This window comes from Panicum virgatum, chromosome 1N (assembly GCF_016808335.1).
Source record: "Panicum virgatum strain AP13 chromosome 1N, P.virgatum_v5, whole genome shotgun sequence".
NCBI classification, from domain to species: domain Eukaryota; kingdom Viridiplantae; phylum Streptophyta; class Magnoliopsida; order Poales; family Poaceae; genus Panicum; species Panicum virgatum.
In genome coordinates, this window is record NC_053145.1 from 13,057,188 (window position 1) to 13,082,731 (window position 25,544).

The following is a 25,544-nucleotide window of genomic DNA, read 5'->3' on the forward strand; positions in this document are numbered from 1 at the left end:
TTCTATGATAGGGTCTTTGCTTTACCTTACCGCATCTAGGCCCGATATAATGTTTAGTGTGTGCTTGTGTGCCCGCTTTCAAGCTAACCCAAAGGAATCACACCTTTCGGCTGTGAATAGGATCCTTCGGTATCTCAAGCACACCCCTAGCATAGGCTTGTGGTACCTCAAAGGCGCTAGTTTAGATCTCTTGGGATACTCGGATTTGGATTTTGCCGGAAGCCGTGTGGATCGCAAGAGTACCTCCGGGGGTTGCCACTTGCTTGGGCGTTCTCTAGTTTCTTGGTCGAGTAAGAAGCAAAATTCCGTGGCTTTGTCCACCGCGGAAGCGGAATATATAGCGGCCGGTGCATGTTGTGCCCAAATCCTATATATGAAGCAAACCCTTTTGGACTTTGGTGTGAAACTAGATAGGATCCCACTCCTTTGTGACAATGAAAGTGCCGTAAAAATTGCCAAGAATCCGGTTCAACACTGTCGCACAAAGCACATTGATATTCGCCATCACTTCTTGCGCGATCACGAAGCCAAAGGAGACATATCTCTTCAAGGTGTGAGATCTGAGGAGCAATTGGCGGATATCTTCACAAAACCTTTAGACGAGAGTACCTTTGTTAGGCTAAGGAATGAGCTTAATGTGTTAGATGCGGCAAACATCATGTAAGTTGCCATGTCATATAGAAAAATGCATACATATAGGACACTTGTCTAACCATGGTAAGATAGTGATGAGCAAGGGTTTAGCTAGAGGTGGTGGTCCACTTGTTTTCCTCTAGGCTTGTAGAAAGGCTCATCATGAAGAAGCTTCCCGTGGGTTCAAACTTGACAAGTAGATCTTAATTTCTTGTTATGCATTTCTTGTCATATAGATGTGCACTTCATGTTTACTTTACTTTCGCATGTGGTTGTAGCTTGCATTATCATTGCATGCGTAAGGGTCACAAAGGAGGTCACTTGATGAAAATAAGACTTGTTTCATATACAAGATCTTAATTCATGAAAAGTGAAAAGAGCAAAGTATTAGGTGCGTTATTGCCTAGTGAGCAATGTCATGATGAGTTTGAAGTTTTCTATCTTCAATATTCCTATGACATGGCTCATACATTTTATTTGGCGCTTTGTCTCTCTTGCGGCTTTTCCTTGTGTTTGAAAAGAAATTTATTTAAGCAAGTGTGCTATCCTATTTATTTTGAGGGGTAAAGTCGCCTATACAAGTCCATTAACTTGAGTTTATTTGAATCTTATAAGTTTATTGGACTTAGCATAGAAGAGTGAGTTGAGTGTGGGGTTTTTGGCTTCACCGGTTAAACCGACGTTCAAAGGATCTATACCCATCGGATTAACCGGCGTTACTAAAGTTTGTCTCAGCTCAGTCAAGTTTCAGGCGTTCAACCGGCGTATACAAAAGTCAGAGCATCGGATCAACCGGTGATAGTAAATGCAAATCAGACCTAGCAATCAACCGGTGTTTTGATCAATCAACCGACAAGTACACTCTTGACAGCATCGGTTCAACCGGCATTCAGTTTCAGATCTGCAGAAGCCTCGGGTGAACTGCACCGACGCAATCAACCGGCGTTCAAACCCTACGCGTCGGATCGACCGGTGTTAAAGAAAATCGCGGGTCCCACCTGTCATATATGTGTCTTGTGCGGGCCGCGGTTTCTTCTTCTTCTCTGTTTTCGCCCGACTTCAGCCGCCGCCGCTTGCCCTCGATCGCTTCACGCCGCCGCCTTCACCTCAAGCCGCCCCCCGCGCCGCCACCACTCGCCTGCAAGCCGAGCCGCCGCCGCCGCTCCTTGCTCGCTGCCACGCGCCGCCGTTCCAAGCCGCAGCCGTGCGCCCTCGCGCCCACCCGGCGCCGCTTCTCACCCGCGCCCGCACCGCCATCACGCCAGCCGCGCGCGCCGCCGTGCTCCACGCCTTCCACACCGCAGCCGCAGCACCACGCCGCAGCAGCAACTCCACGCCGCAGCCGCATCCGTAGCATCCTTCTCGCCAAGTGCTCGCCAGGTGCTCAACGTTTTGCCTGTGCTGGTACTTTCGCGCCGCGTTCGTGTTCCGCACACCGTCAGTCAAGATGGGTCGCGAAAAGAGGAAGGGGAAGGAGGTCGTAGTCGAGAAGCCCGCTCGCAAGCGGACTCGTGCAGAGAAGGAGGCCGAGAGGGCCGAGATGGTGGCCAAGGCCGCCGAGGAGCAGGCATCAGGCCGTGCTCGTCCGTTCCAGATCAGGGAGGACCCCAGAGGCAGAGGCAGAGGCAGAGGCAGGGGCATGGGCAGAGTGAGAGGTGCCAGGGCCACCAGAGCCGCGACGGCAGCAGCAGCAGAGTCAGATCAGTCAAATACAGCTGCAGATTCAGATTCAGAGGCAGAGCAGTCTGAGCAGTCTCAGGGGCAGAGCACACAGGAGTCATCGACTCTACGACGGTCTGGCCGCACTCGGCAGACATCCCCAGCAGCAGAGACTTCACCAGCGACCGAGCATCGCACTGGACCGAGGACGCGAGGAGGTCACCAGCCACAGGAGCCTCGCAGGTCCACAGCTGCAGCACCAGCAGCTCGTAGAGCCGAGGCCCTAGAGGCCGAGCGCGCAGTGTTCCGTATGGACACTGTTGTGCGTCTGGAGCCAGGTGTGCTGCTCCAGAACTTGACCAAGGCCAATGCGGCAAAGGTCAAGAGGCTCAGGTGGAGTGTTCAGGAGGAGGACTGGTTCCCCGTGACCCGTGACAGTCGAGTCGACCGTAGGTTCTGGACGCTTCTTCAGGCCAGTTTCTACGAGACCTACCAGAGGCGGGGTCACAGGATCTTCCCGCACAGAGTGCTTGACTGGGTGTCTCTGAGGACAGCCGCAGGGGGAGCAGATGTCAGAGAGCACTTCGCTCACTTCAGGGGCCTGCCCAGGTTACTCCAGATTGAGCAGAACAGATATATTGAGGACTGGGTCAGAGTCTTCTATGCCACGGCCTGGATTGCTCCCGAGCGTCGAGCAGTACACTTTGTTTATGGAGGCCAGGTCTTTGGTTTGTCGAGAGCGACGATAACAGGGATTCTTGGAGTTGACTTAGTTGACGTCTCCCTGCACGAGATGGTTTACGGAGATGCAGATCCACCGCGCAGAGCGATGATTGGCGGGATTGCACCTTCTCATGAGGCGATCTCTCAGTGTTTCCGCCAGCCGTTCCCTGCCTCCTACGCCAGAGTTCCCAGCCTGCTGACCCCAGAGGCATACGCAGTACACATGGCACTTCGGAGGACTTTGCTACCGAGGAGTGGCTACCCAGAGGGGTTTACAGGACTGCAGCAGCTCCTGCTTCTACACATCCTCACTCACGAGCCGTTTGACATAGTTGACTTTATTCTGGCTGAGATAGAGGATGTGATCACAGACGGGATGGGTGTGGTGCGACAGTTTCCCTTTGCACACTGGATCAGCTATATATGTTCTATGATTGTGCCAGCAGAGTCACCCATCAGCGCTCCCTACCGTCACGACGAGGCTCCCCGGTTCCCAGTTTACCGACCGACAGCTCCACAGGACCGGAGGAGGGGCAGACAGGCAGAGAGAGCTGCCATGGCACAGTTGTCACCAGAGGCACAGGCCCGTGTGGCACAGGAGGACGAGGCACATGCTTGCCGCCGAGGCACAGCTTCCCGGAGGAGAGGATGAAATACACTGGTCTGAGCTTGAGTCAGACTCCTCCGAGGACGTAGAGTACTTCCCTGCAGCAGCCCCAGCTAGTCACGACCACGAGGCAGGGGGGTCTAGAGAGCCAGCTCCAGAGTCACCAGCACCTGCTACAGTCTCTGAGTCCCAGGTGTCTCAGCCGTCCGAGCTCACCGCACTTCTACAGCAGCTCGTGACTCAGCAGAGAGAGGACAGGCTTGCACAGGAGGAGGCCAGGAGAGCCCATGAGGCTCAGCTTGCTGCTATACAGAGAGAGGCCGCCCGAGAGCGGGTTGCGACCGAGGAGCGTTTTGTCGGCCTCATTGACAGAGTTTCACAGAGGACAGACGCTCAGTTCCAGCAGATGCAGCAGGGCATGATGGCGATGTTCGGGATGATCTCCCAGCTTTACTCTCACACCGGACTCGCCCCACAGCAGCAGCAGCCCGGACTTCAGGGTGTAGGAGCACCTCAGCTTGCTGTCACACCAGCTTCTCCTCCTCCAGCCCCTACTGCAGCCCCAGCTACTACAGCGACACCGGAGACCACGTTCTCGATGTCAGCACTCTTTGGGTCTGCCGGTCGTCCGCTCTTTTCACCACTGCCGGCGACCACACTCTTTCAGGACTCACTGTCAGCGGTTCAGTCGGTCGCCCTCCCTTCCTCACTTCAGGCAGCACCTTCAGGGGGAGGAGCAGTAGAGGAGTCCCTGCTTCCACAGTCGACACAGCCGGCAGCCTCAGCAGTCACCTCTTCAGATATTGATACTTCTTCTGCTGACCCGATTACGACTTCTACGGATCCTCTACCAGGCAGTGCCAGCACGAGAGCCTCCATGACAGTTACTCCCCCAGTGAGCTCAGACCCAGACCAGCAGCTTCCGTCTGTCACCGAGGGTGAGAGTTCTCCGTCCGACGACGACGACCCGGACCGCTTCGTCGCCGTACCACGACAGCACGACCTGTAGCTTGCCTTTTGGTGCTTTGATGCCAAAGGGGGAGAGGTGTTAGGGGGAGCACCAGAGTTAGGGGGAGGGTAGAGCTAGAGAGAGCTCGTAGTTATCAGGACTTTGATTCTTTGTATCACATTTGGTGTTAATTCATGGATATGTACATTTGTCGCTTGAGTATGCCGTTCTTTGAGACATATCTATGGATTTCATTTGAGCCGTTGAGCTCTTTGGTCCTGCTTTCGAGTTTGCTTGTGTTTATCCTGCTTTATCTTTCTCGCTCTCTCGTTATTTATGTTTGTGTTGTCATCAATCACCAAAAAGGGGGAGATTGTAAGCATCTAGGCCCTCAAGGTATGTTTCGGTGATTAATGACAACCATTATTGTGACTAATGAGTTTGTGCAGCTTAATAGATCATTATCGCTCATTTGGTCATATGTCAAAAGAGGCCCCTCAATTTCGGTTATTCTAAAAGGCGATCTCGGTTTTCAACTTATATATGTCAAGGCTAAGGATCTTTCTAGTCCTAAGTGTCACAAGGTTGAGAAGGACACTTAGGTTAGTATAGGTTTTATAGTTTTGTAGTGATCGCACTATTAAGAGGGGTTAAGGCTTAGTAACTTGAGCATGGACATGGTCATTTGAAAATGGATGCACACTATGGTCACTCAGGTTTCTAGAAGTTCAAATAAGTGGTTCTCAAACTATATCTCAAGAATATTTAGATTTCATTCAAGACTCAAATCAGAAAAGACAAAATCAGAAAAAGTCTATACACCGGTTTAACCGACGCTCTCAATTTTCTATACGTCGGTTAAACGAAGTCAGCAGAGTCTGGACAAATTCAATACACCGGTTAAACCGACGTGTTTGAATTTAACGTCGGTGCATTAGTCCAGAGTTGGTTTTTCCAGGGAAATTCAAGTTCTATTCACCGGATTAACCGACGCTGTTTGAATCAAGACGTCGGTGCAATTGACCAGTGAGATGGTTTTTCAGAGGAATTTAAAAGTTGTACTCACCGGTTAAACTGACGATAGGTTTGAGTTAACGTCGGTGCAGTTGTCCAGAGACTTGGTTTTTCAGTGGTTCAGTGGACAACTATACTCACCGGTTAAACCGATGCTACGTCGGTTAATTTGCCCCAGTTGTAACGGCTAGTTTTCAGAAGAGGCAGTTTACATTCACCGGTTAAACCGACGATGACAATTGGAGGGACGTCGGATTAACCGACGCTACGCAGTTTTCTGGCAGCTTTTCTCCAACGGCTCTATTTGTGTGAGCTGCATATATATACCCCTCCAATGGGTCATTTCGCCCACTCTTGACACCAGGCAACATCCATACACTCATACTATAGTCAAGAGCCACCTTGAGCTTCATCATTCACATACTTGTGCATTCAATCAATCAAGAAGCAAGATTAAGGACTTGGGTAGAGAGAAGCTAGTGTGCATCCGTTCTTGGTGATCGGTTCTTGCTCAAGTGAAGGCCTTAGCTTGTTACTCTTGGTGATTGGCATCACCTAGGCGATCTTGGTGATCGAGGTGTTTTCTCGCGGAGCTTGCCAAGGATTGTGGGAGCCCGGAGAAGAAGATTGTACGTGGCTTGATCTCCACCACGCCGGGATGGTGAACGGAGACTCTTAGTGAGCGCCCTCGTCTCGGTGACTTGGGAGGTGATAATACTCTTTGTGAGTGTCACAACGTGGATTAGGGGTGTGTGCCAACACATCGATACAACGGGAAAAAATCCGGTCGTCTCTTGTCCACTCTCTTTATTCAAGCATTTTCTTTCATGCAATTTACTCATGTGCTTGACTTAGAGATCATAACTTAGCTCTACCTTGCTAGGCTTTACTTTGTTTTTATCTCTCTTAGCTTGTGTAGGTAGCTTAGTTATCCGGTTGGTGAATTGGTGCCCTACTAGTATTGCATAGGTTAAGGTTGCTTTACCTTATTTTAGAAATTGAAAAAGGCCCAATTCACCCCCCCTCTTGGTCCATCGATCCTTACACTGTCCAAATAGTTAGTGAGTTCACTACCAACACCCAAAGAAGCTCTAGCTGTTGCACTAGTGCTTGCTGCTTGCAGCAAGGTAGAAGCACTAGTTCTTCTAGAGAGAGAGAGAGAGAGAGGAGGGGTGCAATAAGAGTTACCATGTCCAGGAGTTGAAAACATATCAGATGTATCATCATCATCATCATATGCAAAAATGTCATCCCATGCACTCTTTTTCTTACTAGCAGTGGGGGGTTGTGTAGGTGTTCTCCTCTTAACTGCACCAAACTTGTCATCATATCGCTTATACATGATATTAAGTTGAGCTCTTACCTCAGTTAAATAAGAAGAATAATCAACACCAAGAAACTTACTTAACAACCTGAGAAGCTTATTAAAACCCTTCAATTTATCTCTATGATCCAAGACGAAAGCAAAAGAGTAAAGCATAGGAATATCCTTCCAATACTTAATGTCAACATCTTTCATGCGAGTAACCACAGGTCTAAGCAATGCATCATTCTCATAGCACTTCAAGTGCTTGCATATCAAAACCATATGATGCAACATAAGTGGAGATATAGGATAATAAACACCAGAAAGTGCAACTGTAGTATCATAAAACAGCTCAAGGATCATCAGTTAAAAGTCGAGGCTCATCCTCACCTCTAGGATCGTTGCTGTTAATGAAGACAGAAAAATTATTCTTGTAAGGGAGCAAATGCTTAAGCATGAGATATGTGGAGTTCCACCTCACATCCATATCAAAACCAAACTTTCTGGGACGAACATCAACAGCAATGCAATACCTCTTAATGTTTGCAATGTGCTGGTTAGAAGAATTCAAAAAATAAACAGCAGAGCGAATGTCCTCAAGGTAGTGCTTGATCACATCCAAAGCACTTTTAACCATAAGGTTGATGATGTGACAAGCACAACGCTGATGCAAGAAAAGAGTGCCAACATAACCAGAAAGTCTAGGAGCTAGAGATTCAACGGTGACAACATAAGATGAAAGTTCAGGAGCTAATGTTGCAATGGCTTTAGTATTAGAAGAAGCATTGTACAAAGTGACAGAAAAAACCTTAGCCGTTAAACCATAATCATCTAAGACAGCAGAAACACGCTCATCAATGTTATCACCAGAATGAGATTCATTAATTAGCCTAAATCCAATGATTCTTTTTTCCAATTGCCAGTCAAGATTAACATAGTGAGCAACAATACTAAGGTAATCCTCCTTAGCATTGTCAGACCAAATGTAAGAAGTAAGAGCAACAAATGAAACACCAACAAAAGTCTCAATAAGCTTATCACGCAAACCAATATGGTACTTCACCAAATCTCTAGATGTAATTTGTGCAGAGATAGAAGTAAATCTAGAATTATGAGCAAGCCTTATATAATCCTCAAAAGCAGGAGATGCACCAACACAGAGAGGAAGATCTAGTCTATCAATCATGCGACATAGTTGAGTACGAGCTACCTCAGCACTATACTCCCAGTGACGAACACTACCATCAGAACTGAACGAAAGCACAGACTGAGACAGGCGCATGTTTGCCTTTCTCTTATCGCAAACCTTAACATGCCGCAACAGATGGCCAGTGCCAATAGCATAACGTCCAGCATAAAGATGGCCACAATTAAAGCACTTGGCACCGGTTCTTACCTGCTTACCGTCAATGACCTCGAAGATCTTCTCAATGTCGAGCCAGGCGTCAGAGGTAAGCTTTCGCTTCTTCTTGACGCCAGCATCAGCAGTGGTGGATCCATCACCGGCAGCGGCGGCGGCCTCTCCATCACCGGCAGCAGCGGCGGCATCACCATCACCGGCATCACCATCACCATCAGCGACCTTGATAGGTTCAGTAGCACTGCCAAACAACTCTTCCCGATCGGCATCGAGATCACTCTCGTCATCTCCACGCATGCCAGTCATACGAAGGTCATCGTTGGTTTAGTGACCCAGGTCCTCATCGTTGCTGGCCATCGCCGGAGCCTGGTCCCTCAACGGCTTCGCGGTGGCCGGTGACCTCCAGCAGACAGAGCAAATAGGTGAAGGTGTGAGAGTGAGACAGAGCAAAGAGGTGAGGGGGAGAGAGAGCAGAGCAGAAATCGAGCTGAGAGACTTACCTCCTGCGAATCTGGAGCACCAGAGGTTCCTCAACGGCTTCGCGGTGGCCGGCGACTTGCAGGAGGTACAAAAAATCAAGACCATGAACCCACAAATCTAGATCTAGGGTTAGGGTTAGAACTTGGATATCTTACCTGCGAATCCGGATCCCTAGAGCGGACGGCGAGGTCAACAAGGAACAGAGGAGACCAGAGTGGCCGATGATGATCGCGAACAGAGGCTGAGGCCGGAGGTCTCGGCCCCCGAGTCCGGCGTGGAGGAGGAAGGGAGAGATGGGGAGGACGAGTCGTACCGGGCAATCCAACGGTCAGGGGAGGAGCGGATCCGCGGAGGGCTGCTCGTCGCCCCTGTCACTGGAGAGGAATGATGCGAGGACGAGGTGCTGAAGTGAGAGAGCAGAGAGGATCAGAGGAGAGACAGATGGACGAGCGGCTGAAGCGGCCAGAGAGAATGGGGGCGGGGGGTCGGGCGCTAGGGTTTGGGCGACGGGGATGGGGAGACGGAGGGGGTCGGCCGCGCTTATATATGCCCCGCCCCCAATGGGCGACTCCAATGGTCGGCGGCGGGCATCCAACGGTCGGGAGGAGCGGGGGTGGGGGCCGGGCCGCTATCGGGCCGGACCATAATCGTGCCGTGCTTCGGGCCGGCATTATGGGCCAGGGTAGCGGCCCAATCACTAACCCCCTATCGGGCCGAGCCGACTCTAGGCACTATGGATCGGGCCTAGGGCCGGGCTAGGGCCGTGCTTTTTAGGGCCGGGCTTTGGGCCGCCCATTGTGCTCAGCCCATTTGGAAATCTATAGTTGGCAGTGAAGAGGATCAGAGTTATTTTGGGTTTTCTTTAATTGCTAGTGGGCCCTAGCGATGCTTATTTGCTCAACACTGTGGCACGAAAACAAAATGCAGCACGGGCGGTGAGGTGATACTTTCTGGCACCGATATTGCATTGCTCGCTATGGCTGCCCTTAGTAATAAAAAGTGGGCCAACGCTCTTAAGATGATTGATGAAGTCACCACGTGCATTTTGCTCTTACTGGCACCACCTGCTGCTTGCCAGATTGATTGGAATGCTAGCTTCCCTTCCAAAGAAAAAAAAAGATGTGTTGTTATTAGTCAGCCAATGATAGGATCGGAACGGGCAAGAATAGGTCGCGCGAGGCGAAGAAGTACTCGAAGTTGTTTAGGATAGCGACACGGTCTCCAAAACATAATTTTGACTTTTTATTTTATAAAAATATTTATAGAAAAGTGATATACTTAAATTTTTATAAAAATATTTTTCAAGACAAATCAATTCATATAATTTTTACATTTGTAAACTTAACAACTTAAAAGTTATTGATAATTTATATTATCAATGTTTGACCCAAACCTTATCCAAAACGACTTTCTTTAATAATATACGGAGCGGTTACGTGCTACCGGAGATGCCCCAGCTGGAGCGAGAGCTACCTCCGTGGACGCAATAACTGTCAGTCAACGACTGCATGCTCCACTGCAAGTAGCAGCAGGGAATGAGACAATCAAGCAGCAACCGGACACGACGGCGTGCCAACCTCTTGTAGTCCCCCCAGAGCCCATACCGTTTGTCACCTGTTGGAAAATTCAGAAATACAGTTCGCAGGCAGATCGATGCCGATCGGCACATCCTAGTTGATGACGGATGTAGAAGAAGGGAAAATAGGACAAGCAGGGAGTACACGTACGTAGGACCTGAATGTCCAATCAAGACACTGCAACGAACTCTGCAAGTACGTGTGTACAACAGCTACACCTCTGACTCCCATGGTAGCTGCCAATGCAACTAGATCGACTAGTGTACCAGCAGGTCGGCCGTGGTGCCCCTACACGTTGACCCCAGGCATGTTCGTTTCGGTTACTGCCTCGTGTTCAGGCCGGGTGGTTCTGACTTCAAGCGCGCCGTTCCTGCGCATTTCGCGCCGAGTCGTCTCTCAACTACTGCATGTGTGTGTCTATCTCGCATGCCAAACTCGCGATCATCATCTATCTCGATCGGTCTCCTCCGATCCGATCCCTGGCGTGTCCAGAATTTCAAAAAATTCAGAGCTAGCTGGTCGATCAGTCTGTGATTGCACCGATTAATAATTGGTCTGATGTGTATAAGCAAATGTTCTCCAGCTAGCATGTACTGCTGCATGCGCACGTGTACTGACTCTCACTCTGTGATTGTTGATTGTTACCGTTTTAAGTACACGAAATACTAAGTGCTGACACCTTTCAAAGATCACGCGTGCATGGACTTTTCCTGCACCACAAAAAACTGTCGGCGATGGTCAGTGTGTATGTGTCAATGCGAGGACCCATTTCAGTTAGGTACAGTGCTTATCACACCACTAATTTCAGTCAGTTAGCTAGCTTGGCCTCTCGTGTCTCACCATCAAATTGAATCGTGGGACACATAGCTTAATAAAACTGGCAAAGATATCTTTAACAAAACTAGTTCACACACGCACAGCAGCAGCAACAGCGAACCTTTGGAGGCATGCATGCATCGGGACGGCGCGCGTCAGGCCTGATCCAGAACAGCTGTCTGAATGCGATCTCTACCCGTAACGACAGGCCACGCTTCAACTCGCATTGTTCATCTGCGAGCACGACATGCTCGTGTTGGGAGCACTGAGGAAACTAAAGGAATGTGCAAAAGACACGAGCTTTGTCAACCACCAGAGAATGGCCCAAGAACTCGTCCTGATTTTTCCACGCCTCCAGCGGCCTAACTTTGACCCCGGTGCCGGCATGGAGGGCTACGCTTTTGCATGCATGCAACTGCCAACGGCGCTATAAATAGGCAGCTAGCTAGCTCGTGTCTGTCCCAGTTAAGCAAAGCAAGCAAGCTACTGATCGAGCTAGCAGCTGGCTAGTCTGCTAGTGGTCCTGGATCAGTTACCTATTAATTAGCTGCTATAAATCTGGCCATGGCGACTTCGTTCCGGACATGGCATTGCTTGATGCTCGCCTTGCTCCTGCTCGCTCCGGCGGCGAACGGGCAGCTCTCGCCGTCGTTCTACGCGAGGAGCTGCCCCACGCTGGGGCTCATCGTGCGCGCCACCATGATCAGGGCCCTCCTCGCCGAGCGCCGCATGGGCGCCTCCCTCATAAGGCTCTTCTTCCACGACTGCTTCGTCCAGGTACTGCAATTTGATGTGTTGGCCATGAACCAGAATCGTGTAGATCATCAGAGACTACCTACACACGCATTTGTATGCTGAAATAATTAATGGTGGGCAAATAAATAAATAAAATTTTGGTCTCATCACTTCATCAGGGCTGCGACGGCTCGATTCTTCTTGACGACGTGGGCAGCTTCGTCGGCGAGAAGGGCGCCGGCCCCAACGTCAACTCCGTCCGCGGCTACGAGGTCATCGACCAGATCAAGGCCAGCGTCGAGGCCGTCTGCCCCGGCGTCGTCTCCTGCGCCGACATCGTCGCCCTCGCCGCGCGGGACAGCACCTTCCTGGTACGTCACTGCACACACTTGCGTATATAAGTACGTACGTGGCTGTGGATGAATCTATAGGCGCACTATAGCTAAGTCGCGACCACTCCCTGCATGTAGCTCGGAGGACCGACTTGGGCGGTGCCGCTCGGCCGGCGCGACTCGACGACGGCGAGCCAGAGCCTGGCGAACAGCGACCTCCCGTCGCCGGCTTCCGACCTCGCCACCCTCATCTCGGCGTTCGGCAACAAGGGCCTGAGCCCGCGAGACCTGACGGCGCTCTCCGGCGCGCACACCATCGGCTTCTCGCAGTGCCAGAACTTCCGCGACCGCATCTACAACGACACCAACATCGACGCGGCGTTCGCGGCGCTGCGCCGGCGCACCTGCCCCGCCGCGCAGGGCTCCGGCGACGCCAACCTGGCGCCGCTCGACGCGCAGACGCAGCTGCTCTTCGACAACGCCTACTACCGCAACCTCGTGGCCCAGCGCGGCCTGCTGCACTCGGACCAGGTGCTCTTCAACGGCGGCTCGCAGGACGCGCTGGTGCGGCAGTACAGCGCCAACCCGGCGCTCTTCGCCTCCGACTTCGCCGCCGCCATGGTAAAGATGGGGAACATCAGCCCGCTCACCGGAACCGCCGGCCAGATCAGGGCCAACTGCAGGGTGGTCAACAGCAGCTGATTCAATTGATGTTATTACTACGTAGAACTATTGGATGTGTAATTAAGATGCACAAGAACGACACCGCTATAGATATGATCGATACTGTTTGGTACTTCGGTTGGCTACAAAGGTAACCAGCCGTTGAAAGGGAGAATAAACACTTCACAAATAAGTCGTCTGTAAGGCTAAAAAAAGTGAGTGATTAATCAAGCTCTCGGATCATTGTATTACGGAATATAATACTAGATTCCAAATTCTGTGACTGATGCATCTGCACTGTACAGTTTCAATATTATTAAATACACCCAAATTTATTTTTAGTAATTTCCTATCCACTACTAGAATAGTAACCACCACGGAAACCGCTCATTTGCCGTGTGCGTAACATTTTGCCGTGTGCATTATGCACTACTACAGAACAGACCTTTGTTCCAGGCCATTTGTCTCGTCTGCCTTTGGGCCCAGGACTAAAGGTGACTTTTGTCTCGGGTCCAATGGTTAGCCGGGCTAGCGGGGGACAGGGGCCTTTTTGTCATGGTTGAAACTACCAATTGGGACCAAAGACCACCCTTTTGTCCCGGTTCGTGGCTCCAACCGGGACAAAAGGCCCCACGACCCTTTTGTCCCGGTTGGAACCACCAATCAGAACCAGGTGGCCTTTGGTTCTGGTTGGTGGTTCCAACCGGAACAAAACTCCATGGCCCCCTTATCCCCTTCCCTCTCCCCCCGCCCGAGCCATTCACCTCACTTGTTCTTGCTGTTCTTGGTTCGGGGGAAGGGAGTTCTTACTCATTTCTTCACCACATTTGTTAAGATCTTTGATCCCCCCTTCCATCCATCGGCGCTAAAGGTTTAGGCCTTGTTTCTCTCTTCTTCCATTGCTTGTGTAGCTCATTTCATGCTTTGGAAATATAGAAAATGTTTAACTCATTTCTTGGACATTTAGATTGCATATGTAGGTGTGATTTACTTGTTTTAATTGATCCAAAGAAGTGTAGTATACTTGTTTTAGTTGATCCAAAGGATAGTAGAAATTTTTAGAATAAGTGTAGACACTTCATGTGATTTACTTGTATATATGACCATATTGTGGAAAGTTGATTTTTCTAATGAATTAATGAAAGGAGTATAATAAAATTTTTGTTTTATGAATGGATTATTTTGACACTCTGGTGATGCAATGTTTTTTTATACATATATACTTGTTAACACCAAGTGTGAACTGTAAACAAATTGGTGTTGCTATTGGGGCATTAGTCACATCGTGCCTGCAATGTCATAACTTTTTCTAGATCCTTCATTATGTAGATAGGGTGAGGCTAGGAGCGATGAAGAATAAGGATTTAGGCAGAGCTGCAACATTGCACGACACACAATGATGACTAATACCTCAATAGCAACTCTAATTTATTTACATTTCAGACTTGGTGGTAACAAGTATTGTTTTATTATAATTGTAATTGGCAGAGTAATTAATGATGTAATTGTGAGAGCAATTATTGTCAGAGTAATTGATGATGTAGTTACTGATGTAATTGTAATTGTTTTATTGTAATTGTAATTGCCAAAGTAATTAATGATGTATATGTTTTTATGGTAATTGTAAGAGTAAATTTTCTTGTTAATGAGGATCTAATGAGCTTTAAGTAATATTTACTTTTTAGAAATGTCTTTGCAACATGATGCCTTTGATCGTGCGTCCGCTCGGGGGGCAGTGCGCAATCAATTGAAGCGCAATGGACATTCCCTTGAGTTCCGTCCTGAAGAGCGTGTTGGTCTTGTGAGCGGTTGTATTCGTTGTTGGATTAAGAAAGCATTTTACTACTTCACAATTTCAAAAGCAGATCGCAAATTTCAGCGTGAGTTTAATGTTGAGTTGCACGGTACGGATGATGATTGCGAGTTGAAGGCTCGCTATAATGTAGACGTGAAGAGTCAAGGTTGGCAGAATTTGATCGTAACGTGTTGAGACTTCGGGAGGCGGTTAAGAAGACATTGGTTGATAGGTCCCCTGAGTAGGATGTATCATCCTGTATTTTAATTTGTACTATTTACTTTGTCAAGTTTTGTAATGGATTAAGTACTCCTTTTAAATAATCATGATGTATGGAGAATTAATTATCTACATTGTATGATGGATATTGCAGATCTTTTAATTATTCATGTTATGTTACATTTAATTTAATTTATTCGATACGTGCAAAATCCCTTTAAAATGCAATGTTACATTTAATTTAATTTATTCGATACGTGCAAAATCCCTTTAAAATGCAGATGGACCGGCAATGGATGTATAATTCTAACCGACGTTCTAACGAATTCATTGAAGGCCTGCATTATTTTTTGTCTGTGGCTGAGGCAAACAAGCAGAATGGTTTTATGTGCTGCCTGTGCGTTAATTGCAAGAATAACAAGGATTACTCCTCTTCAAGAATCCTACACAGCTACATTTCGTAAATGGTTTCATGGAGAAGTATGTTTGTTGGACGAAACATGGAGAAAATGGGGTTACCATGGAAGACAATGAAGAAGAAGATTTGGACGATCACTTTCCCAGGAATGCTGGATTCGGTGCATTTTGATGACGACATTCCCATGGAAGAGCCCGAAGCAGATATAGCAGAAGATGATCCCGGCGATGATCTGGGGCAGGCACTGCACAATGTGCGGGCAGACTATGAGAGTGAAAAGGAGGGGTTGAAGTTCCAGAAGATGTTAGAGGACTACCGGAAGTTGTTGTACCCAGGCTGCGAAGATGGATTGAAGAAGCTTGGCACCACCCTAGAGTTGCTGCAATAGAAGGCGACAAATGGTCTATCCGATAAAGGGATTTGGTGAATTACTGAAACTTGTTAAAAAAAATACTTCCTAAGGATAACGAATTGCATACCACAACGTATGAAGCCAAACAACTTGTTTGCCCTCTAGGATTGGAAGTGCAGAAGATACATGCATGCCCCAACGACTGCATCCTCTAGCGAGGCGAGTACAAGAATTTGGATGCATGCCCCGTATGCAGTGCATTGCGTTACAAGATCAGAAAAGATGATCCTGGCGATATCGAGGGGGAGCGTCCCGGGAAGAGAGTTGCTGCCAAGGTCATGTGGTACTCGCCTATAATACCACTGTTGAAGCGTCTGTTTAGGAATAAAGATAATGCTAAGTTGATGCGATGCCACAAAGAGGATCGCAAGCAAGACTCGATGCTGAGACACCCCGTTGATGGGTCGCGCAGTGGAGAAAAATAGATAGAACCTACCCTGAATTTGAATTGGATGCAAGAAACATAAGGTTCGGTTTGAATATAGATGGCATGAATCCTTTTGGTGAGATGAGCAGTGGCCATAGCACTTTGCTTGTGATTCTTTGAATGTACAATCTTCCACCATGGCTCTGCATGAAACGAAAGTTCATCATGATGCCAGTGCTTATCCCGGGCCCAAAGCAGCCCGGAAATGACATTGATGTGTACCTAAGACCATTGGTCGAAGAACTCTTATTGCTCTGGCGCGATGAAGGTGTACAGATGTGGGATGAATACAAACAAGAAGACTTCAACCTACGAGCATTGCTGTTCGTAACGATCAATGACTGGCCTGCTCTTAGTAACTTGTCAGGACATTCGAACAAAGGGATATAGAGCATGCACACACTATTTAGATGATACCAATAATATATGGTTGACTCACTGTAAGAAGGTTGTATACATGGGTCATCGTCGGTTTCTTCCCATCAGGCATCCGGTTCGAAAGAAGGACAAGCATTTCAAAGGACAAGCGGACCACCGAACAAAGCCGATGCACCGTAGTGGCAAGGACATCTTTGACATGGTAAAAGATCTAGAAGTTGTTTTTGGATAGGGACCTGGGAGCCAACCTGTTCCGAACAAAAAACGAATGGCGCCCATGTGGAAGAAGAAGTCTATTTTTTGGGAGCTACCATATTGGGAAGTCTTAGATGTTCGTCATGCAATTGACATGATGCACCTCACGAAAAATCTTTGTGTCAACCTGAAAGCATTCTTGGGTGTTTACGGAAAGACAAAAGATACACTAGAAGCACGTCAAGAATTGCAACGTATGGAAGAATGAGATGCCTTACATCCATAACACCGAGATAATGGACGAGAGTACTTAAGTCCTGCCAGCTATACTCTTAGCAAAGAAGAGAAGGAAAGCATGTTTGACTGCTTGAGCAGTATCAAGTTTCCATCTGGATACTTGTCTAATATAAAAGGAACTTAAATTTGGCAGAGAAGAAATTAACAAATCTAAAGTCCCTTGACTGCCACGTGCTTATGACCGAACTTCTTCCGGTTGTGCTGCGGGAGATTCTGCCTGACAACGTCCGGTTAACCATCGTGAAGCTATGTGCCTTCCTTAACACAGTTTCTCAGAAGGCAATTGACCCTGACAAACTGATAAAGCTGCAAAACGATGTGGTGCAATGCCTTGTTGGCTTTGAGCTGATATTTCCACCCTCTTTCTTCAACATCATGACACATCTTCTAGTGCATCTTGTGAAATAGATTGATATCCTCGAACCAGTATTCCTACACAACATATTCCCATTCCAAAAAGTTCATGGGAGTACTAAAGAAATGTGCTCGTAATCGAGCTCGTGCAGAAGGAAGCATCGCTAGTGCCTACGGAATTGAGGAGGTCATTGACTTTTGTGTTGAATTTATTGCTGACCTTAAATCGATTGTGGTCCCTGAATCGCGATATGAGGGGAGACTAAATGGAAAGAGTACATTATGAAAGAAATCATATGTCTGCTCATATGATTTCTCATTTAAGAAAGCGCATTATGCGGTTCTTCAACAATCATCCTTGGTGGACCCGTATATCGAGGAACACAAGAAGATTCTGCTCTCCGAAATCCCGAAAAAGTCTGAGGCATGGATTACACGTGAGCACATGAATATTTTTGGCAGCTGGTTGCGAAAGCATCTAATGCATAACTTGGATATAAGTGAACAACTGTTCTTATTGGCTAGGGGACCATCTTGGAATATCTTAACATACCAAGGGTACGAGATAAATGGAAATACATTTTATATGATAGTCCAAGATAAAAAGAGTACCAACCAAAATAGCAGTGTCCGTATTGATGCCATGAACAATAATGAAAAAAAAGGACACATATTACGGCTACATTGAAGAGATATGGGAGCTGGATTACGGTCCCAATTTTAAGATGCCTCTATTTCGTTGCCAATGGGTTAAGCTATCTGGAGGAGGGGTAACAAAAGATGAGTATGAGATGACAATAGTTGATCTCAACAATCTTGGGTATAGAGACGAGCCGTTTGACCTAGCCCAAGATGTCGCTCAGGTTTTCTACGTTAAGGACATGTGTAGCAAGCCAAAGAAGGGGATAAACAAGCAAAAGTATGAGTCTAAGCGACACATAGTTCTATCAGGGAAGAGAAACAATGTTGGAGTGGAGGATAAGATAGACTTGTCAGAAGAATATAATAACTTTGTTGCCATTCCACCTTTCGAAGTAAATGCCGATCCATGCATCCTGCTAGCCAATGATGATGCTCCATACTTGCGCCGTGATCATAATCAAGGGACATTAGTGAAGAGAAAGTCTGTTACCATACAGTAGTTGCTGATCATTGATGTACTTGAATCATTTTATATTATTCTATAAAAAGGTAATGGCAATTTGAATACTTTTATTATATATGTACTGTACCATTATCCTTTATGTGTTATATATATATTATTTTTTTATATTTTTCACTTAATTATCAGACTCATATAATTTTCATACAATGATATCGATTACTCAACTAATTATATTTATTTCATAAAATTACATTCATATTAACATACTATACTCTCTCACTAACACACACAATCTCACTAACACACACTCTCACAAACTCACACACTACTTATTACTCCCATGAAATGGCTTAATTTTATGTAAAACTCACTTTTTAAACGTTAATATCGTGATAGAATCCATTTTCTGTCGAAAAGCAATAGTTTGAAAAAATTTATTCACCTAATACATTTTTGCATGGTCAAAATAAAAAATATAATATGAACAAATTTATATATTTCGTTGACCCATTCACTTGAATGAAAATTAAACATTTTCGTTGTGTATATCAAGTCTATATACAATAAAAAATTTTGTTCCATAATTTTTGGATCCATAATTTTTTTAGTCAATTAACAAATGAAAGCCTATTTTAAAAGAGAAGTAAAAAGAAACAAATGAAAAAGAGAAAGATTTGGCGGGAAGGAGAGAAAATGTGCCCCTTTTTGTCCCGGGTGGTAGATCCACCCGGGACTAAAGGTGGGCCGCGGGCTGGGAATTTCCCGGCCAGCCAAAAAAATACCTTTTGTCCCGGTAAAGCCACGACCCGGGACAAAATGCCCTTTAGTCGCGGGTGGTGGCTTTACCCGGGACAAAAGGCCCCCCTTTTTGTCCCGGGTCGTCACCCGGGACAAAAGCCCCCCATATATCTCCCTTCTTCCTCCCCCGTCCCCAACACTGGTGATTTTCTTGATCTGCACCGCGTCGCCGTCGTCCCCTGCTCCCACCGCGCCTCTTCCTCGCCGCCGCCGCCGACCTCCGCCGCCCCACCGCGTCGTCGGTCCTGAGCTCCGCCGTCCCCGAGCACCGTCAATGTCCCCCATCCCGACCCCGAGCGCCGCCCGAGCTCCACCGCCCCGAGCGCCGTCGTCCTCCTTCTCCCCTCGCGTCGCTTGCGCCATCGTCCACCGTCGCGCGCCACTCGCGCCGTTGTCCACAGCCGCGCGCCGCTCGAGCCGTCGTCGTCCTCCTCTGAGCAAGGTCCCGGCCGCCATCGTCCTCCTCTGAGCGAGGTCCCGGCCGTCGTCGTCCTCCTCGTCGCGCCGTACGTGCGGGCTGTGCCGCCGTGCGCCCAGCCGTGCACCGCCGGCACCGCCCGCATCCCTAACGACCTTATTTTTTTAACTGCAATTTTGTTTAACTAAAATTTGATTAACTGCAATTTTTTACTGAAATTTGATTAACTGAATATTTATGTATATGAAATTTGATTAGCTGAATATGTATGTGTATGAAATTTGATTAACTGAATATATATGTGTACGAAATTTGATTAACTGAATATGTATGCGTACGAAATTTGATTAACTGAATATGTGTGTGTATGAAATTTGATTAACGGATTTTTTAACTGAAATTTGATTAACTGAATATGTATGTGTATAACATATGTGTATAACATATGTATGTGTATGACATGTGTACTGAGCACTAAATTGATTTGTCCATCGATCGGTACTTAGTTAAATTATTGATAGAGTATTTCGTATATTGAATATTTCATGTATATTTCTTGAATTACTTAGAGAATATTTCTCGACTCCGTCCATCGATCGGTACTTAGTGAAATTATCGATAGAATATTTTATGTATATTTTTTGAATTACTTAGAGAATATTTCTCGACCTCGTCCATTGATCGGTACTTAGTAAATTATTGATAGAATATTTCATATATAGAATATTTCATGTATATTTTTTAAATTACTTAAAAAATATTTTTGACCTCGTCCTTCAATCAGTACTTAGTTTTTTTTGAACAAATAACCCTGGACGAGTATATTTCTATTAATATAATATTAATAGTAGAACGTCGAACGCTCGGCAGGCCTGACGCTCGGTCGGTAAAAGTATCTCATACCCAACCCGGACCTGAAAAAACAATTGAATTTGCTGGAGGGGGATCTTACATCCGCCCGTCCCGTGCGAAGTCACATGTCCGAACCCACACATTCGCTTGTCCCCCGTCCCCGTCACTCTGGTCCTCGAGTTCCGTGCGGACCCCGGAACCCTAGCCGGGCGCCGCCGCCACCGCAGGCCAGCGAGGGCCGCCGTCTCCCACCCCTTGCTCGCCCCCTCCCGCGTGGATCCGAGTCCCGCCCCTTCCTCGCCCCTGACTCCCGCCGCCGGCCAGCGAGCGCAGCCCTCGCGCGAGGCCGCCGTGCTTGCGCGTCGCGAGGGGCCAGCCAGGGCAGCCGCGCCGAGGGCACCGCTCGGCCAAGGCACCCCCTCCCTCGCTCGTTCCAGGCTTCCAGCCCAGCGGCTAGCGAGCGCCGCCCTCGCTCGTCCGCTCGCCCCTCCGAGCCGACGCGGGGATGGACGCCGTGCAGCGGCGGCTCATGTTCGAGGATGAGTGAGTTCCCTTCATCCCCCCTATCTTGTCAATTTTACTAGTTGCGCGACACAGCCACGCACAGATCTGCAGGCACCTTCACCGGATCTACCTATCTCCAACCTTGCTGGGTCAACACAGCCTCCAAGCTCATCACCTTAAGCGCCAATCAATTCCTGTGAAGAGGTGAGCAGGACCGGTGGCTTTGCCCTTCCGCAGGATCTGTATAGGTAGTGATTTATTTGTGCAACTCCACATTTTTCCACTGTCAAGATTTTGTCCTAGGGATTTGGTAATTTGCAGATGTATTTTTTCCATCCTAGATATTTTTTCAGTCCAGCCTTTCATGCAATATATCTTTATATAAGTTAGCATCTTTCAGCCTTTACTGCTGCTTTAACCTTTTCAGTTCCCGACTTCCTGTGTTATGGTACAGAGATATAGATAAAAGTATATTGTAATAAATAAATTAATAATCTGCACAATGCCTATGCAACCCATGATTCTGAAACCCAATTTGGATCAGAATCAGATGATCTTCAGATCTGTTTCTTTTTATCTTCTTAGTTTCCTGGCATGTTTCTGATTCTAACAATACAAATGCATGAATGGTTGCCGAATGCAGAATGCAACTTTGAGTGCCACATTATTACAGTGCTTATAAGTAGTGCTTTCTTGTGTTATTAGTTAAGCCACATTTGTGTTGTTTTATTGTTTTTTGTACAGGGCACTGAGGAAGGCCTGATACTGGATGGAGAAGCTTTCGTTACGGATAGGCTATGAACTGGAAGATGCTCCACAGGTAGAGGAGAAAAAAGGATGTCCTATTTGTGTGATATATGGTCTTATGCTGCATAGATAATGACTAGTAAATATGAAAAGTAGTCAGATTTAGTGCATAATATGGTGATGATTTACAAAGTTGTCCTCTTTTATGTGTCTATAGTAAAATGCCAGTTTCTATATGTATGTCTTCTAACTGATTGTACTTTTCATTTCTAGGTGCTTAATTTCTGATTGTGTTATTTTTGATTTGATGGTTGCAGCATCAGGTGGCTGCCGGCCAATAGCTAGCATTCCCATCTCCATGGCTCCCTCTCCAAGCACCAGGTCGAGCTCAAGCCTCCAGCATGCTGCAAGCTACTCAACGTTAATGGTGCCAGCTAATTTCTTTTGGACTCTTTTGTACAGCAGACCTCATTCATTGGTAACATTTGTATTTAGTCGTTAAGTGCTATTTTGGAGTTGTACTCAATGATGACCAATGTTTGTATGGCTAACGTGATAACTTATATCACTCTGATTGTTTGGATTTAGTCGTGAATGAATACGGTTTGTTGGCCTACTGTTGATGTACTGAACTTACATCTAAATAGCAGTCGAATGCATATTTATTTTTTTTTAATTTTTTTGAAATTATCTCGATGGATGGTTGGTAAAAAAAACATTTAACATCAAACTATCTGTCGGAAAAACATGTTAAATGCGGAGAGTCTGTCAGTAAAAACGTTTACCGACGGGACTTGCACTGACGGGATTTGTCCGTCGATATACCTTTATACCGATTGACTGTCCGTTGGTATATCGACTTATACCGACAGTCTATCCATTGCTGTTGCGGGGTTGTGGTGTAGTGTCCTCTCACACGATTAAAGACTGGCGGAAGAGGTTCAACGCCAAGTGGCCATAGCAATAAGCCAGTAACAGCAAGCGCAAGCGGTGTCTCCAGAGCCTAATTCCGCAGCTGATCGTGTATCTCAGCGGAAAAGCAGCTGCGCTTCCATAGACGTCCCCATCGAGACAACGGGAATCTAGCCCGCGGTTGAAGCGACGGCCCCGTAGCGATTTCTAGTGGATGAGATCCCCAGCGAACACCTTGCGAACTACAGACTGCCATCAAGAACTTAACATTCACAGTTGCGTACAGTACCGCCATACCAACCCAACCAGGCGACGTGTACCACGGGTAGCAAATTCCGACAGGATACGCTAGAGTTGGCATGGAGTAGGTGTGCGAGGGTTGGGAGACGCTTGAACTTGATATTCCTGGAGGCAACGGGGAGAGGACACTAGCAGAGGCCATTTATGGCTACATCCTATGGGATAAGCGCTACATTGTCCTAAAGTCGGATGATCGAACACCAAGACCGGCATCTCAGCATGCCTCTCCAAGGTCGTCATCTCCGCAAAACTCCCCAAGGGCAGCATTGTCTCCTCAAGGTTCACCGGAACATTCTCTATCACCATCATCTCATGCGCCGATGAACACTCAAGCATCACTGTCGCCTCCATGGTCACCTCCTCCGTCGCCGGCAAAGAAGCAGAAACAGCCGCCGGTAAAGAAGATAGTTGCACCGGCTAAGGAGCCTCCAAAGAAGAAGGAACAGAAGAAAAAAACCAAGGAGACTCCTATTAAACCCTGGGACATGAGTCTTGAAGAATGTGACCAGATAACTGCTGAAAGGATTAAAGAGCACTTCAAACCGAAGCTGAAAAAGCAGCAGGAGAAAGTAATAAATCCGGAACAACTGAAATTTTTATTGGAATGTGCGAAGCAAATAAGAGAAAATTTATTCCGAAAGAACCGCCCTCACACTACGACCGCCAAATTATGAAGAGTTACGCGAAGAAGCATAAACAATCACGGTCGTCGTCATCCGACGTTCCACAACTCGGAGCCCAAAAGAACCAAACAGTAGAGCCTCTCATTGTGGAACAGACGACGAAACAATAAGACTTGATTACATTTTTGAAAGAATCAAACCTCACAGCGGCTCAAGTTGCAGGGGGAGAGGATATTCCAAAAGCCCAAGTGATCGCCAGATGACAGTTTCAGTTGGGCACATCTCTTGTCCTCCCCCCCGAAGTCGTGTCTTTGATGCCAAAGAAAATGCGAAGGCTACACAACCGATACATGATGTTGATGTCCCAGTGCGTCTTCATGAGTGACGCGAAGATTAAAGATGATGACTTGCTTCGGGGCGAGGCTATCATATGATTAATTGGGAAGAAGTTTACCAACTATACCATCAGGATGCCCTCGACATCTCTTTGGTCGGCTTGTGGGTTCTGTAAGTGGGGTTCGTTATATTTTAATCGTTACGTATTGTATTGCATGACCTCAAGCAGCTGATCCTTTGTTTTGTTTTGTACAATGTAGAATGAAGATTCAAAATTGCAGGAGGAAAGGGTACTCCGACCTCAGCTTCATGGACCCAACTACTTGTAATTGTAGGCTTCTACGAGACAACCCCGACGAGATATTCCAAAACTTGTACAAGTACTTCGCCGTCCAGCACGACAAGTTCAAGATATTGTTTCCTTACAACTTTGCGTGGGTGTTTTCTACCGGCTAACTCTTTCTAATTTTGTATAATTGAATTCTTTAAACCCTACCATGCACTTCCTCCGTATAATCTTGCAGTGATCACTGGATACTACTAGTCATAATTCCCGAGTTCAGCTTAGTGATTGTTATGGACTCATTGAGGCGAGATCCACAACAATACAAAGACCATACAGACATGTTGAAAAGGTAATTCTAGCATTACTCACTTTCAAATAATTCTTTACTTCATTCTAATTGTTCTCAATCATGCACAGTGTTTGGAAAAAAATCGTACAAAATCATAAAGGTAATTACAGCCAGACATTAAAAATTAAGACAGATTTTTCGGTACGTACTCGAATATTCTTTGCTCGTTTAAAGATCTTTTAGTATATATTCATATAGATACCTGATAATTTATTTTCTCTTAAAGTGTATGAGGCAGGCACAAGGAACCAATTTATGTGCATACTTGTCAATGTACAAGCAAGGAACCAAAGATCTTTTAGTATATATTCATATAGAACATGCACAAGCAAGTTGGTCCTCGGAAGTGCTTAGCAGAATGGCAGTAAGAAGTAAGTAGAAAACTTGTCAATGTTTCAACTTTTATTGTAAAAAGTCATATTAAATATTACCACTTTTCCATAGGCCGAGAAGATGCGCAATGAACTTATACGAGAGGAAATAATTCTGGCGGTTCAAGAAGTCTTGTGCGGATTTATTAATGATGAGGTCCTCGACGTAAATGGCGAATTCCACTACGACGGCGAGTCGTACATCACCAATAAAAGCAAATATGATAACATTTTGTAAAACTTGTGAGGCATTTTGTGAATTTGTAATTAAGAATATATGTAAATATATGTGTATATGTCAATGCATTTCTATTTATGTGTATGCATATATTTGTGAATTACTTTATATATGCAAATTATTTGGGACCAATATGATGCAGATTAATATATATTTACATTTGTTAGTGTAATTGAAATGAAAGTATAACTGAAATGAAAGTATAATTGAAATGAAAAAGAAATGAGGATTGGGAAAAAAAATGGACCTTTGGTCCCGGTTGGTAACACCAACCGGGACAAAAGGGTGCGTCATCCACGTGGCGCTGGCAGCCCCTTTTATCCCGGTTGGTGTGCCAGACCCGGGACAAAAGTGCA

The 25,544-nt window shown here is 46.6% G+C and overlaps 2 protein-coding genes and 1 long non-coding RNA gene across 5 annotated transcripts; all 3 read left to right on the forward strand.

Moving 5' to 3' along the window:
* Positions 1 to 11,566: 11,566 nt before the first annotated feature.
* LOC120655217 (peroxidase P7-like) lies at positions 11,567 to 13,145 on the forward strand. The gene is made up of 3 exons (XM_039932967.1): positions 11,567 to 11,901; positions 12,039 to 12,230; positions 12,330 to 13,145. The coding sequence occupies exons 1-3, from the start codon at positions 11,689 to 11,691 to the stop codon at positions 12,891 to 12,893; spliced, it is 969 nt and encodes a 322-aa protein (XP_039788901.1). The 5' UTR covers positions 11,567 to 11,688; the 3' UTR covers positions 12,894 to 13,145.
* Positions 13,146 to 20,644: 7,499 nt separating this feature from the next.
* On the forward strand, positions 20,645 to 22,405 carry LOC120655219. Its single transcript, XR_005667374.1, has 3 exons — positions 20,645 to 21,274; positions 21,771 to 21,846; positions 22,091 to 22,405. It is a non-coding gene; the product is annotated as an uncharacterized LOC120655219 (long non-coding RNA).
* A 200-nt stretch (positions 22,406 to 22,605) lies between these two features.
* Positions 22,606 to 25,272, forward strand: LOC120655220. 3 transcript variants are annotated; one of them, XR_005667375.1, is made up of 5 exons: positions 22,606 to 24,378; positions 24,469 to 24,579; positions 24,648 to 24,679; positions 24,806 to 24,950; positions 25,024 to 25,272. XR_005667375.1 is itself a non-coding variant. In XM_039932968.1 (5 exons), the coding sequence occupies exons 1-5, from the start codon at positions 24,206 to 24,208 to the stop codon at positions 25,041 to 25,043; spliced, it is 522 nt and encodes a 173-aa protein (XP_039788902.1). In that variant the 5' UTR covers positions 22,606 to 24,205; the 3' UTR covers positions 25,044 to 25,272. The 3 variants fall into 3 exon arrangements, 1 of the variants encoding a protein (XP_039788902.1); XM_039932968.1 differs by having other exon boundaries at positions 24,648 to 24,720; XR_005667376.1 differs by lacking the exon at positions 24,648 to 24,679.
* Positions 25,273 to 25,544: the final 272 nt, after the last annotated feature.

Coding starts and splice junctions, on each gene's coding strand:
- LOC120655220 (XM_039932968.1), top strand. CDS start 24,206: ATGAAGATTCAAAATTGCAGGAGGAAAGGGTACTCCGACCTCAGCTTC. Junction 24,580..24,647: donor CATACAGACATGTTGAAAAG/GTAATTCTAGCA, acceptor AATCATGCACAG/TGTTTGGAAAAAAATCGTAC. Junction 24,721..24,805: donor AAATTAAGACAGATTTTTCG/GTACGTACTCGA, acceptor TTTCTCTTAAAG/TGTATGAGGCAGGCACAAGG.
- LOC120655217 (XM_039932967.1), top strand. CDS start 11,689: ATGGCGACTTCGTTCCGGACATGGCATTGCTTGATGCTCGCCTTGCTC. Junction 11,902..12,038: donor TCCACGACTGCTTCGTCCAG/GTACTGCAATTT, acceptor TCACTTCATCAG/GGCTGCGACGGCTCGATTCT. Junction 12,231..12,329: donor CGCGGGACAGCACCTTCCTG/GTACGTCACTGC, acceptor CCCTGCATGTAG/CTCGGAGGACCGACTTGGGC.